The 19,263-nt window shown below is 38.6% G+C and overlaps 1 protein-coding gene across 13 annotated transcripts in view; it reads right to left on the bottom strand.

The window, feature by feature from the left end:
• adgrl2b.1 (adhesion G protein-coupled receptor L2b, tandem duplicate 1) overlaps nucleotides 1-19,263 on the bottom strand; it is a 144,834-nt gene that overhangs the window by 104,093 nt on the left and 21,478 nt on the right. For 12 of the 13 annotated variants that reach the window (XM_015045631.1, XM_015045640.1, XM_015045637.1 and 9 more), the window contains exon 2: nucleotides 8,885-9,099. In XM_015045631.1, coding sequence (XP_014901117.1) covers nucleotides 8,885-8,960 — 76 coding nt within the window. In that variant the 5' untranslated portion in view covers nucleotides 8,961-9,099. Of the gene's footprint in view, nucleotides 1-8,884; nucleotides 9,100-17,598; nucleotides 17,717-19,263 lie in introns of all 13 variants that reach the window. The other variant, XM_015045630.1, reaches the window with a different exon arrangement.

The following is a 19,263-nucleotide window of genomic DNA, read 5'->3' as shown; positions in this document are numbered from 1 at the left end:
CTGCTGTTATGTGCTGGACTGTCTCAGAGGCCTCCTTGCACAACCTACACCTTGGGTCTTGTCTGGTGTGGTAGATCTTGTCTGCATGTAGATCTCATTCCCACATGCAAAGAATGAGGGAAAGTTTGTTGGAAAGCCAATGCACAAACGACTCTTGAAGTGTGGCATAGCACAAAAAAAATAATTAAAACTAAAAAGAGTTTAGCTAAAAAGACTGAACTGAACTAAGCTGAAAAGAGTCAAACAGAACAGAGAATCCAGCGATGAACAAAGAAAATCCAGGAACTTGAATAGCGAGAGAAACAGTAGAATGACATAAGATGGGGCAACACAGGTGAGTTCAATGGGCTTAATTACAGGGACATGGAAACTGAAATGAGACAAAATGGGAATTGGAACCAAAAGGATAAAACAGCCCGACAGGAATCTAAGATAATGAATACAAATACACAAGACGTGTAACACTAAGAAACTAAACATAAGGAAACATAGCAACACCTTCTAGACAGTGACAGCAAACCTAAATAGCACTAATGAAACTAATGAGGATGATAAATAAAAAGAAAACCAAAACACTATGACACCATGTGTTTTGGTAATGTAAAAGGAAAAAGGGAAAAAACAATCCAGGCTTCAGGATAAACTATGAAACTAGGCATTTGGTCTGACTGAACCTGACTGGCAAGAAATATAAGTAACTGAACAGAATGTGATAGGACTAACCCAAATAAAACAGAAAGGGAATAATCTGACACACCAACGGGAATAACCTAGGAAAACTATCCAGAGAAGAAAACACTGGAGAAAACTGGAAACAGACCTCCCAGGAAAAGCAAATATTGCAAAAACTATTGAACATAAATAACCTATAATAAAAACCATAAGTCAAAAACCCAAACACCCACAAATCATGACAAATTTTCCTTTTCTTAGATTGTGTCATGCGAGATGTGTATTTCTGCAGCTCCTATAGAGATGCAATGAGTGTCTTGCTTGCTTTTCTGATTACTGCTCTTCTTGATTGATTGCTCTAGTCTGTTCATGTTCAATGGCATCTCTGCAGCGTTCTTTGGTCTTCATCATACCGTTTGTTCACAAATGTCCTCTTACAAACCTTACAGTATTTCAGAGTGCAGCTGTCTTTATACTCAGGTTAGGTTACTCATATAATTCCATTTTCTTATTTGGGTTTTATGTAGGGTAATAAAGAAAAAGGGGATGATTCCAAATACAGACCACGCTTAACAGATTCAAAATGTAAAAAAGTAGAAATTCAGGTTCTTTTTTTTTTTTCCTTCCACTGGGTAATTATGCACTACCTATCTCCTGGTTTATCACACATAAACCTAATAAAATACAACGAAGTTTATCAATGTAACATGACAAAAATGTATTTTTCCTTATGCTCTACTTTTTTGCTGCTGTATCACATTAAAACGCTACTAAATATGTAAATGCATTTAAGTTTGTGGTGTGAGTGTTATGAAATCTTGTGCATGACACTAAACTCTATCAGTTATTAGATGAAATTTTTTTTTAGAAAAACAAATAATGAGACCATTTCTCCATCTCCACGTGTCTTTCCAAGCAGCAGGAAAGTCCATCCAGTCCAGATGATGAACCCCTGCCCTTACTTCTTGAACTACTTCCAGTTGGGCAGAATTTCAATGAAGCACTGATATATCACATTTTTTCCCTTCCTCTACGCTTGTTCTCACCACACAGATTGACCAGTCATCTGTGAATCTCCCACGGTTTAGCAGATAATTCATGATCGCCCTACCATGGACCCGCAGCATTCAATATGAATCATAAAACGGCAAGCCAAGCATATCAATGGATGACAGACTGGTTGTGTATGGCCCGGGGCCAGAGAGAAGTTGGAGCACAATGGCCTCCCCCCTCAGCTCCGTCAAGCCCAAGACTGGAAATACCAGGGTGGCACGAGGGAGGGCCCTCCGTCAGCACAATGTATGGCACCGCTTGACACAAATGTTGTGCCGAGACGTGGCGTTAACCTTCGCGACCTTTTGGGGGAGAAACACAAGCATACTGGTGTGTTCAGCAGAGGGGTCTCTCGCTATCAACAAAAAACTCCTCAGCGAGAGGCGTACAGTGTGTTTTCCAGAGCGGCAGGGGCTCACAAGTGGCAGGATTGATGTTGCGAAACAGCTCCTCGGAAATAAAGTGCCTCATTTTTTTTTTGTGCATGTTTTTTTTTTTTCTACATAGTTTATTATTCAAAAAAAAAAATAAAAAATACAGCTGAAAGTCTTTTCCCTACACTTTATTTGTGCTGGAACAACTTCTCAAGACCTTGGCAAACGCTCCTTAACTTTAATCCTCATTTCTATAGATGTACAACACCTATCAAACACAAGCCACTTAATTTTTTGCAGCAGACCTTTGTGTAGCTTTGTGAAAGAAGCTCAATTTAGACCATTTTGTAATAAAACACAGACAAGTGTTGACATTTTATGACACAGCCCCTCCCAAACTCGTCTTTCTTTCCTTTAATGACTCAGATAGCAGCTCGTGTTCAGCCGCTGCAGATAAACCGCTCTACACTTGCTCCCCCTTTGTGGCTGCTCCCTTTGAATCAGGTCGTCATCTTTAATATCTTTAGACAGGAGCACCGTAGCGGTCTGAGAGATATACAACAGTTTCCAATACCTGCATGACCTACTTCCCTCTGGGTAGAAGCATCGTTTTATAGACTGGTTATAAAATGCTACGAGGAAGTGAGGGGAAAGGACTACAAATCAGGCAGGCAAAGGAACAAGGCATATGATGCCTTGCAAAAAGTATTCCTACTCTTTTGTTAAGTTTCTATTCCAAACTTTAATGTATTTTATTAGGATTTGAATAATTCAGTCAGATTATCAATTAGATTTAGTGCTGAACTTTGACTGCGCCGTTTCAACATACAATTATGCTTTGGTCTAAGCCTCTTCATTCTACTCTTGCATATGCATCGAGCAAGCTGATTAAATTTGAGCAGTTTTCCTGTGAATGATGCAAAGCATCCCACAACATAATGCTGCCACTGCCATGTTTTACCATGGGGATGGTGTGTTCAGAGTGAAAAGCAGCTGTTTCTCTTCAGTTATGGTCTCATCTGACCAGTGCACCTTCCTGTTCATGTGTCTTCTAGCTGGTTGGTGTCCAGTCCCTTCAGAGATACCAATAGCCTCTTGGTTGTTTCTCTGATTATAGTTCACACAGACTATTTGCTAAATATGTGACTTCTGAAGGCAAGACGTTGGACTGGATTTTTCTAGGGGTATTGATGTAATGGGGCATGGATACAAACATATAGTTGTCCTTTTGAGATTTTTTATGATAAAAGATCTTAAGAAATTGTGTATTCACTCAAAATTATGCAGTACTTTGTGTGAGCCTATAGGTCCAATAGAAATGCATTGAAATTTGTGGTCGCATGTAGCCAAATGTGGTTGCATATGAAGAGATCAGAAACAACAAGGTTTAATTAAAATTGCATTTAAATAGCTTTTTAATGAAATCAGTCACAAATAATTCCATCAGTCATTGCAATTTCATCTATTTATCTGGAGTAATTACCTCCCACACAGTAGTTTTCTCTTCTTAATCTTCCATAAAAGGACAGGATTATGATTTCCATCCCACCCACATAAGATCCTAATTTGTTTTTTACTATTTTAAAGTTCATGTTTCCTTCCCTTCTCACCTGAAGCGTATAAATCCACTAAGTTTTGTTTTTTTTAGGTTCTGTGTAGATTTCTGTGGGGCTATACTGGCTTGTTTTGCTGCTCAGTTCCCCAGTACGTGTGCAACACAGCCACTAACTGTACTGAAGTATAAGGTACATGCATCTCTACTGCTCTGCTTGTTGGCTCCCTGCTTGCTGCAGAGAAAACAATATTACGGAACCATTGACTGTGCATCCAAACAATGAGTTGAAGCTTGTTGTGAAGATCTGCAATGCTAAAAGAGCTGCAGATCCCGAGTTCTGAGTATCCTAATGTGTAAAATATTCATACGACACACTGTTAGTATAAATATATGAAGAAGTAGCAGTTCGAGTATTAGATTTGATGTGCCGAGAATAAATAACAAAGACGTATGCAAAACCTAATTTGAAATATACTGCAAATTGATGAGAAATATCCCAAACTAGAAAAAAATCTGTTGGGAAAAAAAAAGTAAAGTTATTTTTCAAGAATCATTTGTGTATTTGTGTTTTCATTAAAAAGGTCAGCTTTCAGTTAATTTAACAATTTCTCAAAACTTAATAAGCTCGTTAGTGCAAATGCATGTTCCCACTCATAATTATTAAACCCCAGGTGAGGAAAAATTCTGAGGTTTATTTCTGTCCTCCTCAAACCTTGTCCCAGCAATCAGCACCCATAGGCTCCTCTAAGCAGCTGCCCAGCACTCTGATAATTAAAATAATTGATGCCCATAAAGCAGTAGATGATAGTGAAGTCGTGCTCAGGTAGCCATTTCCTTGCTCTGAGATCTAATTAAGGGACGGTGGTTAACAGGAGCAGTGGAGGTGTGGAGTTGAGATGTTAAAAAAAAAAAAAGAAAAGAAAAAATATGCCAGACAATGAAATTCAAATCCTTGTTTGACTGCTGAAGACCTACTGGAACGTCTAGATTGAGCAGCAAGATACAAGCAACAGCTGCACAAACACAGCCTCAAAACAAATAAAAACAGAAGACGAAAAGCATTCTTTCATCCCGATCATAAACTTCATTACTAAAGATTTACAGATGAATATTCTCACAAGGCTGATTTATTTTGCAAAGAAGTCATGTGGAGTGACAGGAGGAAAATAAAATGTTTGAAGACAAAAGTCAGCAGGATTTGTCAAAAGCATCGTTAGCCACAACAGGGCATAAATCATGGAGTCGGCTTGTGTGGAAGTGACGGGCACTGATAATGTTTCACCAGACCTTAATGCAATAATAAAAATTAAAAAAAAACATCAGGTTTTCTAAAAACAGTATTAAAAAAAAAATAATACTAGAGGTTTTAGGGTACGTGTACAGCCTATAGTAAGAAAAAGTAACTTCTGCCTAAACTTACCATCTGATTGTGCCATCTCTAAAATATTTTTTTTAAACCATTCAAAGGTGGACTTCTTAGTTCTTTGGATCATTGTCCTGCTGTACAACTGAAGAAGGCTTGAGTTTAAGGTAAAAAAAAAACAAAAACAATAACTGGATACTCCATGTGTGACAGAGAAGCAAAACCAGTAGAAATTTGTAAGGGACAAACACTTTTTCTTCAACATTAACTGCCACGACAAAAAATTTGAATTTTAAACTACAGACCAAAGAACTCCGCGCCAAACTAATGCAGGAACACTTGGCGACAATGACTTTCAGAAGTTGAAGGACTCACTTTTAAAGTTTGTTTCAGGTTTACAATAACACTGCTGAGGCATTATTGAGCCAATACAGCAATATTCATATAACAGCATGCTTATGGCAAGCCATATTTGTTTTTATTCTACATCTCTCATATCAGGAATCTGGTATGCCAATCTACTAATTCGTAGATTGGCATACCGTCAAATAAACACACCACCAGTCACCACCAAACACTAAATAAAAGTCTGCTTTAACTAGTAATGGAATTTTTTTTTTTTTTTTAAATGTAAGTAAAGTAATCCTAATTAAAACAAGACATATTTTTTTCTATTTTGTTACACTGCCCTGCTCAAACCGGATGGCCTTTTTATTGTTAGATACTTTTGCCTTGTCGTACATAGACTTCTAACTTAAGAGCATCATCTTAAAAAAAGATGGTTTATTTTGCTGCACCAGTTCTTTTGATGGGTTTATTTTCTGCCTAGACCACAGCTACTTTCTGTGCAAAACATGACTTATGTGTGCACCTCTACTTAACATGGATGTCTTTCCAAAATAGTATAAATATTTTTAAAAAGCCATATTCCACAGTGGAGCTATACGGGTACAGGATGAATTCTGAAGCCCACTCACTCTGCACAACCAAAGAGTCTGTCTGTAGGCAGACCTAAAAAAAAACAAAAAAAAACATGCATCTATTTTGGCTCAAAAGGAAGACTGAGTAAAAACTGGAGAAAGAAAAAAATGAAAAAAAAAAAAAGTTGGCTGGTAACAAAAATCTGTTATAAGCCGTCAACAAGTTACCAGTGATCTACCAGACTGTCCAAACTTCCTTTTGTCCCCCTTTTTTTCTCGCGTTTCTGAAATTCAAGAGAGAAGAAAAAAAAAACAACTTTATGATTTTTGAAATCAATTAATTTGTTTTCTTGAAGTAAACAAATTAATTGATTTCAAAAAGCATAAAGACATTTTAGTCTCCAGTCATAAATCTCAACTACTTAGTTTAATTTTGTTTTTTTTTGCATTTCATTCGTAGTTTATCAAAACTGATGATAAACTGCTGTTCCTTCTCACCACCAGAAAAGAAAGTAAACGTAGAGAGAAAACTCTTTTTTTTTTTTTTTTTTTTTTCCCCCCCAGGTATGTCAGTGAGTATTTCAAAGTACGGCTGGAGTGTTTGGGGTGAAAATCATAACCTGATTATACCCTCTCCTGGTGAGGGACAGGAGGTAATTATCAGGTGGAGTTTGCATTGCAGGGACGCTGATGGAAACATAGATCATAAGCGGCAGGATGCAGGCCCTCAGGGCTGGACGGGCTGAAGGTGAGTGGCATGTGGATAGAATTGGATATTGTTTTCAGATGGACTCACACACTCATTCATTCATACACACACACACGCACACACACACTCCTTTATTGACGGATTGGCAAATATGCATTCTTGGGCCTGAGAGCCTTCACATCAACTTGAAACCCAAAACCTGCCCTTTCTGCATACCAAAGCAGCGTTCCTCTTAAAGAAATTCAACAAGACTATTCAACTCGGTTTCCAAGCCAGGCCAAATCAGGGGTCTATTCTTCAAGAACCTCAGCAAGCCCTTCTCCTATTTTATCTAATCTAACAAAACAAAAAAGCTGCATTACTACTAGAGAGACAGCTGGAATAAGGTCCTCTGTAGCAGGCTGCCATCGTTAACAAATTGTCTACCAGAGCCAGATCTAAAATGGAACTGGAAAAGAAATCTATCACAGAACAGCAAGAGGGAGAAATAATGCAAATCCCAAATTGAAAACGAGTCCCCTAACAAAAAACTTCTTCAACATCTATCTGTAATAAATGCTTGGCACGCAACTATGTGATTTCAGGTTACTTTGTCTCACCGTACAAAAGGGTCTGAAAAGGGAAAGACGGAAACGATCATCATTAATTCAGACACACCAACCATCAGCCGTGGTGACGGGCGTATGAATGATGGGTGTGTTTTGTCACAACACTTGTAAATACAGCCAAATGTGTTAATCAAAAGCAAAGGAAGGGAGAAGAAGCTGAAATAAAAAGCAGAAAAGAGGGGAAAAAAAGCAGTTTTAAGGATTCATTTGGGGTTTATAACAAGTCCCTTGCTCTTGTGTACGACTTTTGAGGGTTCCATGTTCGCAGGGTGCCTCAGATCAATTTTATCAAGGTGAGAATGAAAAATGCATAAGTTCTTTGAGAATCTGGTTCATCAAAGTACACTCTCATAATCTATAATGAATCTTGTGGAGCAGAAAGGGTGTCATTTTTCAGACTTTACGGGCAGAGAACGATGACGGTAGTTTCAAGTGCCTCTGCTACAGAAAATACTTTTTTTTCTTTTTAATTTATAAGAAGCCAGAAAATATCTAGGCAGTTCTGTTACGAAGCTATACCAAAGTTTAAAACTGAACAAATCTTCCATCGTGCCAATCCTGTGGTTTCAGATCATTTTCAAAAATTGTCAAAGTGGGATTTTTTTCTGGCAGTGTTACCTCTCCCCCTATTATTGCTGCCCACAGCTGGTCAGGTGGCTGAAAGAAGGCTTCAGCAGTTTTCCCCTGATTACAATAAAAACAAATGTGACCACTTGGAAATTAACCAGTGTCGGAAAAACAGAAAGCCATGTTTTGGGAACTAAAGGAGCAACACTATTTATTAATGTGATATGGACCTAAAATGTCAGCACCATATGTTGTGGTATTTAATTAAAAAAAAAAAACTATAAAGGTGACTTTAACAACTGTTTCAAAAGTTATTGTTGTTTATTGGACAGTAAATAAATTAGTCAGAGATTTCGAGACATACATTCTGCTCCAGGCAGATATGCTAACCTTAAAATGCCATAGCTATATATGTATTAACATAAAAAAAAATAAATATATACAATAACCACTTTCACCTGCTTAAGTTATAAATACCATAACTGTTTCTAAAACATTGATTGGGTTACATGGGCGGTTGCAGAAACCACCACTGGTATTAAGAGCAGAATAACAAAATCATATAATACTCTGCAAAATAGGTTGTTGTAAACTAGCTTGTTTTGTGTTTTCTTTAAAGCTAAATTTCTGCCTGAGAATATTTATCAAAATCAAACAATGACTAGATGGTACTAAACTGTAATAATTAATATGCTATAGTATTCAATAAAAAAAAAAACAGTTTTGTTGCTTTTCTGTTTTAAATAAAAGCAATTACACAGCATTACATATTCCAGCTTTATGGTCTTGGGGTAATTACTGTGAAAGTATGGCATTTTTATTCAAGGTTATCAGACCATGTGATTTTCATCCCACTTTGTGCCTGGTCTAGAATAACATTTTAAAACTTCAAGGTTAAACTCAAAGAAGACCTTGGCAACCTATCTGCCTGCTCTTCACTTCTCAAAAACGGCTTACAACAATTTTCACTAATACATTCCACACGTTCATAATGTGTTGAATACTAAGATGCTTTTCCAAAGGTTGCCTGAAATGGCATTAATTCCACCTTCTGAGAACGTACCTTGTGTGCAGTGAAAGCACAGAAAAAGGAGCAGGAGGCAGCGCAGCACTGGACACCTCCACAGTGCAGAGGCCATCGTGTCGCAGTTAGTAAACGATCCGGATGACTGATGGGCTGATAACAGCGTTTCAAAGTGTCGCAGTCAGAGGACGGAGAGCCGGTAAAACCTCAGCGATCGGTAGGTCTCGGAGAAGTATTGCTGAGCATCTTTTTGTCTAGAAGTAAACAAGAAGAGAGAGGGAAAAAAAACTGTGTAAGAATTTCGTGATTGAATGGTTAACATTAGTGTGATTATAGTGTCGGCAATTCAACATGTGAAAGATTCGAGAATTCATCAGCGGGTTGGCGTTTGAAAAGAATAACACCAAATATCTGAACATCATGAATACCAACGTTCAAAAGGAGGTTTGATCAAACGAGGACATGTTTAGAGTTCAAGTTCTTCCAAATCGGACTTGTTTTTTCTCACCACATGTTTATAAGGGTGCCAACATAACAGCAAAGCACATAACACACTTGAGCACTTATTCAGCACTGTACCATTACAACCAACTGTTTACTTTGCATTTTTCTCCTACGTCTCTGTGCTTAACCTTCTACATTTACAGCCAGATCACCGCAGGAGAAAAGCATGTCGCTCTGGCAACACGTTAATACAGGACGCCATTACAGACGAGGCGGCTTTGAGAGCTACTTTTGTTTCCTGCCTTATCAAGGGCCGGCAAAAACGGTCCTTTGTCTGCACAAGAAGCGAAAGGTTAGAGCCAGAGACAGACTAACACACAAGACAGATAAGCTGCTTACCAAAGTCAAACACCGGGGTAGGATGTGTTGTGTGTCACATGTGAAAGGCCACACACTCACACGCACACACACACACACACACACACAAACATGCTTATTCATATGAGTGCTTGAACAAATACATAGTTGGCAATAGTTAATGCATATCCTGGTCTGGAATCATGCTACAAAACTCCATTAGAGCAAAAAGGAAAAGAAAAAAAAAAACGTATTTAGTTTGGTGTGTTTGCGATTCTCTATGCAGTAATAGTAGAGATGCACCGAGAAGTTGGGCAGTGAATCGAAACAGACACATTTTCTGCTTGATCGACCCCGGATCAGATGGAAACCTAAAAATCCTATCTGATTCTAATTAGTGAATGCACCGTTTTGAACACCACACCACTGTGTGCTGAGAACACACTTTGGTGTGGACGTTGTAATTGAGTGACTGTGCTACCTGCTAATATTACTATTAAAGCCAGTTTAAACTTTTAAATTTATTTATTTATTTTAATTCTTAAACCTTGCATTATAGTGTCACATTACCTCTGCTCCTAGCATAAATAATAGCCACTCACAGAAAACTGAAAAAAAAAAAAAAATCAGAGACATTCTTATGTCTTTAAGAAAAGTCTGATTCATAATTTGAAATAAAGTTGGTTACAAACTATAAATAATACATCCACCCAATCCCACACATAGGTCACTTGCTACTTGTCTTCATGTAGAAGAGAGTGAATGTTCCCTGTTGCTGAATGTTGCTCCCTCTGAGCCACCTTTCAACTGCCGTGATTATTTTATAATGAACCCAAAATATGAGCAGCAGAGCAGTCAGCGCTGATCACTCTCTGGGCCTCGCTAATACACCCAAGATATTTTTGGTAACATAAAAACCCCACGAAACATGGGAGAGCTTTCACATTAGCATACTCAGGCATTATTCAAGCAAATATTGGGCATTTTAAATACGTGACCAGAACCCGGTAGGGGTGGAATAAAAGCTCGCCGGTTCTCCAAGCAGCCTGTCGAAGCTTGAAAATATTTATTTTTACTTGAGGTCACCCTGACCGAGCTATTGAGCTGCAAACTCTGAGCCAAGGAGACACGCATGCGGCCAACTTAAAATTTATCAGCCAATCTTAGGTGGGTTTATGGGAATTGTGCTTTTATTTTTCTTGCAGTTGTTTATCTGGCAGTGGCGCCGAAGCAGATCAGATAAGAACACAGAGGAGCAGGCTCGCTCTCCTGTATGGGAAGTCTGAGTCCGTGTCTGCTGATGCAGCTCGCAGTCCTCAGTTTACCAACACAGCTTCTACAGGTTCAACACTGAAGAGAGCAACTACTCTCCAGAGACGAGCCGGACTTCTGCAGCCACTTAATAATCCTCCAAATATGAGGTTTTAGACTGTGGCATAACCATAATAGTCGCCGACAGGAGAGGACTGGAGACTGTTGGGGACTGCTGGTCAAGGGGCGTGCCCCTGCCCTTCTGGTCTGCTGGACCTACTGAACCCCCTCCAAAGCCCCTCCAGACACCAGGGGATGAGATCCTGCCCAGTCTTGAAGATGAAGTCTTGCCCTCTTCACCCCAGGGTTCTTTCTCCTGATCAGCTGTCGCCCTGCTGAGTAACATTTCCCCTCTCTCCCTTAAGCTGGTGGAGGACACTGCCATGTTCATCTTTCCTAAAGAAAAAAAAACTGTTTTGTTTGGAGGGATTTCTGCACTGAATCGGTCCAGACTTGAGATAAACGGATTAGGCGATTAACATGAAGATGCTTTACACGAGCGCTGACAGACGCATCATAATTTCACATCAGGGAACGGGGGGGGGAGGGAGTTGACGTAATTTGGTGGATGAGGGCCTCAATGCTTCCGAGCAGAACATTATTTTAAAAGGTAAATGAGTCACAGTTAACCCTTTAAGATACAGAAAAATTGTCTGCACTGAGCCGCCCTACAGCCTCGAAACTGAGGTTGACAAAGGGCCAGCATTTCTGCATAATGATCATCTGTAGAGATGCACAATCTCTCTTCTTCTGGTTTTATTTCAGGTCTGACCTGCCTCTTTCAATTATGACTAATTCAGAAAAAATGTTCTGCACTATGATTAAAGTAGCACTTTTGAAACCATCAGAAAGCATCTTGTTTATAACCGCCATCTGAACTCAAAGGCATAAATCACAGAAATTCAACTTAAGTCATCATTGAAATATTAGCATGTGCAAAATCATAATTGCAAAGGACTGCATGGATGCAATATTTTCTTGAATAATGTATCAGAAATCTGATGCATTAATGCAATATGGGTTTTTACAATTTGAGATCCAGAGAGTACAATTTGAATGAGAAGAGCGAGTAAACATGTACAAAATTGCAATTAGTGCTCCCCACATAACAGTGTTCAATAAAAACTTCACAATTACAGGACTTCCTTCATGCAAATCAAATTTCAAATATTGCTGGCTGATGGGTAGCTGGTGGTAGGTTTTAATTATAGTTAGAGCTGTGCGATACATCTTTACTTAAGAAATCTCCTGTCAATCAGGATGACGTAATAATTTACAGGCCTACATCTAATCTTCCTCTATTATCTAAAATGTTTGAAGACACAGTAGCTAATCAAGTGTAGGTGCATCTAAACAGTGATTTCTCTCTGAGATTCACTCGCGCTCATTATGACGATGCTAAAACCGATGCTGAAACGTGACTGAAGCCTGTCAGGTTCATAATGAATTAAAGTTTAAAGAAAGATGCAGATATTGCAGATTTATAAATATCACCCACTGTGACGTACAGCGTGACTATTTTTCATGAGTCCACACTTGCAATGCACACCAACAGACTACAGATAAGGGACATTCATTTTGATCTGTGCATTAAGATCCCCTTCCTTAAAAACACACACCATATTCCCCCAAGGTTTCCCTTCCATTAGCAGTCTATCTGTCTGGAGAAAAGGACGAAAGCCCCAGCAATGAAATGAAAAATGATTCACAAACATTCCTGACATCTGTTTTCTTTTGTCTCTCATGCCGACACAGTTGAAACCCAAGGAGAGAGATCAATCATCAGTTAAGATAATGGAGAAAATCACAGTCCACAGCAAATTTTTCACATCAGCCTGATAGAAATAATAAACAAGCATTTAAAAATGGACAGCGAGCAATTAAAGGATAATTAAAACAAATGGACAAGAGGAGACGGCCCACATGTCTTAACATGAAATACAGGGCTGGCTGCAGCAGCCGCCTGAATGAATGCGAGGCTCCTTTGACAAAGCCTGCGTCTGCCTCACTCAAGCTGGAGAGGCGTCCGTTGAAAGAGAGATGGGGGAGAAAGAGGCGAGTGTGGGAGTTTCGAAGACGGAAGGGACTAAATAGCTGTGAGAGTTGAGGGGGGCGACTGGCAAAGGAGGCAAAGAATGGAAGGGGGAGAAAGAAACGGGGCGGTGGGGTCACTGAGGAGGATTGACAGGCTGTGAGTACGACCTGACCTTGTGGGTTTGCCTCCAAGTTTTCTCAACAGGCTTAGAGAAGACAAAAATAAAGCCCAGGAATGTTAATTTATTTTCAATTGTCAACGCCCAGAAGAGAGCGTCAAAGAGCGCATACATACATATCAAGTAAGACTGGAACAAAAAAACTAATGTGCAAGTCCAAGTGTAGGCTGAAAATCTACAAGTGAAATAGAGCTGTGGTGCTGGATCTTACCAACACAATGATGCGTCTTCCACTCAGTGAATAAGTACTAATTTGGAGAACTTTCTGCCTCCAACCCCCATGCCCTACATTCAGAAGCAGAGAAGACACATTCAAGACGGGAGTTTCAAACGCCAGAATGCAGTTGATGGACTAGAAACGAGAGACAGGAACTACAGGAACTAAGAAAACACAGCCTCAGGGAAATTTTCTTCCTGTCCTCGGTGCGCCATGATGTTTCGGGGGAACTCTTTTGTCATGACAGTCCTGTCAGAGCTGCGCTTTAAACCCCTGCAGGGATATGATGTCATTTCCTTGGCTCCACCGGTGATGAAGACAAGTCCCCACCAACATCCAGAAACAGAGCTGCACCTTCACACAGCACAGTCTGCCAAGTGTGCTTTATCAACAGTTCGAAGATAAGATAAACTGCCATCAGGATTAACTGGCTGTAAACGGGTTCCCAGCTGCACATGGTGAAACAACAAAACATGCTGACGACTTCCTAATTGGAACTCAATCCTCTTAATTTTCTCAACTAATGAGCAGATTGATTGGAAATTAGGTCATTGTGAGAAATTAATGTCTGAAAACTGTAAAACAGAAAGAAATAGTTTTTCTATTCCACTTAAAACCTTCAAGCACACTTGTTATTACATATTGTGGAAAAAAAAAAAAAACTTTATGGCCTCTCAGAGCCACCTTTATGAGCCATAACTTCAAAAACAGTCTTCCTCTTTGATGAATCTCTTAATTCCTTTGTTAATAAAGGAATTTTGTGCAGTTATTCTTTGCACGGTTTCTTCGGTTCATTATTGTGTGAGCACTCATTAACTTAAGGCTTCGGACCATTGCAATACTTTAATTGTTGTGGTTAACAGTGACGCTCTTCCCGACTTGCTGCTGTGCTTGGAATCATTGTCTTGTTCCAGTGTTGGCTACACTTCAGCTGTCAAACAGATGGCCTCACATTTGTCTCTAAATTTCCTTTGTGTACTGAAAAATTCACCCATCATCTCATTTAATGCAGTTCTGGAGCAGTCCAGTGAAACAAGTTCATCACTCCTCCACCACGCTTGACAGCTGGTGAAAGGTGTTTGCACTGATATGCTCGGTCTTGTGTTTGCCAGTCGTCTTGCTGTGGATCATTATCAAGCATCTCCGTTTTGGTTAAGTCTTTCCGGAGGACATTGTTCCACATGTCTTTTTCACTTGTTCAGATGTAAATTAGTAAGCTTTTCTGTCACGTCTTTTTTTAAATAAAACGAGCCCGTTTTAACAACCTCTCCAAGACTACAAAGAATCTTAACATCTAACAAACTCAGAAACATTCTTTTTATAATTTCTTTGAACACTCCCATGTCTGACCTTGGAATGAACTTCCTGACATCCATTTCTAGGAAGACTGGCAGGTGTCATAAATGTTATCTACTTGTGAATAATCTTTCTTACTGTCAAGGATTGGCTACATATTGTTTGGTTAACGTACTTATGACCCCTTTCCAGAATGATGGGCAGCAAAAATTGCTTCACAGAGTGTATTACTGATGCATTTCCCCCTTGGAGTACCTGAATGTACTAGGCCAGAAAAGTACCAAATTGTTCCTTTTGATGCAGGCAGTCTATCTTGCAAACATACATCTACAGCTCCTTTAAAATAAGTAAACTTGTGGTTTTCCCAACAGCCTGCTGACATGTTGCCATTACCTAAAATGTGAAGCTAAAGAATCAACAGAACACCTTCTTTTATTGCAATCTTTTTGACAGAAGTTCAACTTAGTTTCAATGCTGCATTTAAATAAAAGTTCTTTAAAATGACATTATGAAAATACATTTTGGTAAGTATTAAATAAACAAATTTTTGTTTAGAGTTTAACTAAACATGCTGGTTCAGTCAATGGCACTGGTAATGCCTGACATCCATCAGAGAACAATATAATTGTTACATAATTGAGGTGATTATATAAGAAATTAATATATCTACATAGTAAAAGACATGTGCTGAGAAAGTTTCTGTTTTGAAGCAAGAAATTTAGCTTGTAGCTATCTGTAGCAAGATTAGCCACAGCGCTAACAGTAAGCTAAAACTTGCAAGCGACCTGAACTTGTAAGCCTTTACGCACATTTTGCTAATGACCATCACAACTACAGCTGTCATGGAAACTGTTTACATGGCACCTTACTAAAACAAACTGAAAAAGGTTGTACCTAGCTTTAACACTTTTGTGCTAAAGCCATGCTTGATAGCAAGCTAAACTTGTTTACTCTGAGAAATCAATGCCTATTAACAGTAGAGTTTATGGTTTAATAATAAGCCACAATTTGTATTTTTTTTTTATTTTACAAAATAGGACAAACCTATCAACTTATTTAGCGAGGTAGTTATATTTTTAAATAGAATTTCGCAAATTTATTTAAGATGTACTGAAGATACTTCCATACCTTTCACTGATACATTGATTAAAATCTACCAAAATGAAATGTTTTATTAGTGCATCAAGCCTGAAGCTTTTATTTATTGTCTTTTTTTTTCTTGGAATAAATGACTTCAGTTGAAAATGAGGTACTGCTAAGAAAAAATATGAAAAAAATAAATACGCTTTTAAGGTGAAACGTCCTTGATCACAGCGCACAAAGCCCACACAGAAGCTCTCTGTAAGGTGCAAGGCTTCTTTATTTTATTGAGAGAGCACAACGGTTGGTGTGTTCGGCGGCTCCTGGCCAAGTGATTGAGTCAGGAGATAAGATTGAGTGCCAACGGGCAAATGGACATAGTGAAAATAGAGCGGGTTGGGCAAAATATATTAAGTAAAGTAAAGAGAACAAAGAAGGCCCAGGAGTCACAACCAGGTGGTTAGAGTCCAGCAAAATAAAGAAAGAATTTGTGCCTGGGGTGACAACATTAAAAAAAAAAACAAAAAAAAAACACCTGTCAACAAAATAATGAATCATGCCTAAAATAATTACAGTTATGACTGCTACCTCTCTCAGCAACAGCAAATTTACCTCCTGACAATAATTACCACTGATTCATCAACTGTGTATGCAATGTATTAAAAAAAAACAAAAAAACAAAACTGTTCACACCGTGTCATACCTGTTCTGATTTCGCCATCAATCCAAACCAAAATCTACCAAATTAACAGCGAGAGCCACCTATTCATTCTGAGCTGCACTCTGGGGAGAACGGGGATTTCTGAAAGTCCTAAATAGATTAAAGAGCAGTCCTGTTTTGTACAAGCAGAGCAATATCCTGAACAAACAAATTTTACTAGGTTACCGATATGTAATTTCCTAGCATCAAAAACAGAAACGGAACATTATGTTTCGCACCAGTGTGCATGCATATTGCACGGCTCATTGGGGTGTTTTGGGGATTGTGTGTTTTCAGAATGTGGTTCTCAGGAAAATGTAGCTTTGAAATGGTTCACAGGAGACAGCTTGTGCTTGTTACTCCATCATAATTAATACTCGCGACTGGGAAAACTGTAAACAGTGCATGTTTGGCACTTAGCTGTATAACTGATTTAAATAGTTCATGCATTATCATAATTGTTGGGTATTTTTCTGCCAATCAGCCCAATCTGACAATTTCACAAACCTGGAAATTTAATTATTCAAAATTAGACGTGTAGGTGCATTTCAATAAATTATATGGTCGTCAAAAAGGCAATTTATTTCAACTCATATTTTATTTAGAATCATTGCGCAGTTATATTTTTGAAGTGCAAATTTAACAGCTGCATAGCTTGATTAATTTTTGGTAGACTATAACATTTCGAGTCCCACGCATTCAAACTCTATTGACTATTAAATATCTGGGTATGTACACAAACTTTCGCTGTTTTTTTTTCTTCTTTTTTTTCTTTGCCGACACCAGACACCTGATAAAGAAGTAGGAGGTTTGGGTCACTTTGCTTATGGAAACGGAAAAGAAGAGTGAGGAGAACTGGGAAGAATAAAAAATTATATAGACATCACAATATTCAAAAAATAACAGTGGAATTTAAAGCTTTCTTGATAATACGCAGCCCTCAAAAATCAGAATACTTAAGATTTCTGACTTGCTATTCACACCCTCCATATGAGTGGTAAGGTACAAATTGTTATTCCTTCAGAAGCTGACTGTGTACAAAGTGCTGCATGCCAAAAAGTTCAATAGAAAATTAAGTGGAATGAAAACGTCTTATGAAGTCAAAGATCTTCTAAAACTATGGGAGTGTACTCACCAGATTTGGACTGAGACCAAATCCACTGCTTCAAGAGCTGAACACAGACTTAACCAGGACATCAGCTACAACTGTTGTATTGCTTGCTATGCCACTGCTTAACCAGATCCTAAGTAGGCTGCAAGGAGAAAGGGAATAAACTGTAAGTCATTGGGCCAAATATTCCACTGAAATAAAATTGTGCATTTTATTCAGAAAATTGTCCTATACTGATGCAGTAATTCAAACAAAAGGAACCCCAACATGTATTGAATGCGTATTCATAGACAGTGTGTTTCACTAGAATGAAATTTTATTGATATTAGAATACAATTTTCAGATAAACCCAACTTTAAGTGTTTGATCATTTAGATAAACATAATTATCAGAAATAAATGCAATGCATCACTCTGTGTGCAAAAGGTTCTATATAACAAGTTTTTCTTTTTGAAATTAATTAATGAAAAATTCATTTCCAAAGGTATTCTAACTTCACTGAGCTTCGAAAATCCGAATCTCAGCATACTCAATTAAAGAAGCTAACCTTTTATTTACCATTTGACTGTAAGTGAATGTTTTCTGTTTGGCTCTGAAATTAATAGACTGACCTAAGAGCAGATGGTTAAGCAGGAAGGTCGTCAAAGAGGAACACAGAGAAGTCTGGTACTGACACAGTGAAGAAAAGTTTCCTTTTTTTCAAATCAATCTCTTCATACATTTTTCTCAAAGCCTCACTTCTCACCTCCTCCATGCATCATTCTCACACTCCCCTGCATTTATCCACAAAAACGCCCACACGTGCGCACACACTCCTCTCACCTCCGGCTCCCTCCGATGTTAAACAGCATTTTCTTTTTTTTTTTTTTACAAGCGGCCATAACTGGCTTGGCAATGTCAGCTCCACCTGAACACACTAAACACGCCACACAACAGCTCCGTTCACTTTCAGCACATTTACGGCGAGTGATATGTTGATGTTAACACCTCCTGGAGGTAAAGGGAAAAAAAAAAAAAACTAAGCACACCGATGTGATGTTAGATTTTTACACACTCTAAAGCCCCATTCAGACTAGATTAGTTTTATCAGGAGGGAGCATAAAGCTAATACATAACATCTGTGATGTTAATGAGCAACATGCAGGCAGGGGGAAATCTGTCTAATCAGTCTCCAACGTTACACAACTCCATTCATGTGCTTCCATTGTGCCAGAGATGGATCATAATAATCAGATACAATTTCCACAGTTGACGGCAACTTGTTCAAACAAAGACAAAAGAAACGCTGCATCTGGGCCGAAGTGATCTCAGCTCCGGGGTTAGAGCCAGAACAGTCCTTGGAGTCCCGCCTTCTTCCAAAAGGAAATGGCACATTATTTGCAAGCTATCACAGGGACGTCACCACGGATGGGATAAACTCTGGTTTTATAGGTGTTATTTCTGCTGTAAGGGAGGGCAAGGGAGGAAGCTCCCGCTGCTAAAACAGGTACAAGTTACTGACACGCAAGATCCAGGCACTGCTTTAATATTTCTGATTATTTCCCTTCTCACACTAATCCTGTAAAAATAGAAAATTGTCTCTCGATAGACAACTCAATAGCCTTTTTTTCCCCCCCAAATACACGAATCATACTGCAGAACAGTAATAAAAAGTCATCATTAATACTAACAGGGGTAAAACCACAGAAA

Source organism: Poecilia latipinna, unplaced genomic scaffold (genome assembly GCF_001443285.1).
Source record: "Poecilia latipinna isolate Pla-1442-1.1 unplaced genomic scaffold, P_latipinna-1.0 Scaffold736, whole genome shotgun sequence".
NCBI lineage: Eukaryota > Metazoa > Chordata > Actinopteri > Cyprinodontiformes > Poeciliidae > Poecilia > Poecilia latipinna.
The sequence above is the reverse complement of the archived record's forward strand: the minus strand, read 5'-3'. Positions and strand labels throughout refer to the sequence as shown.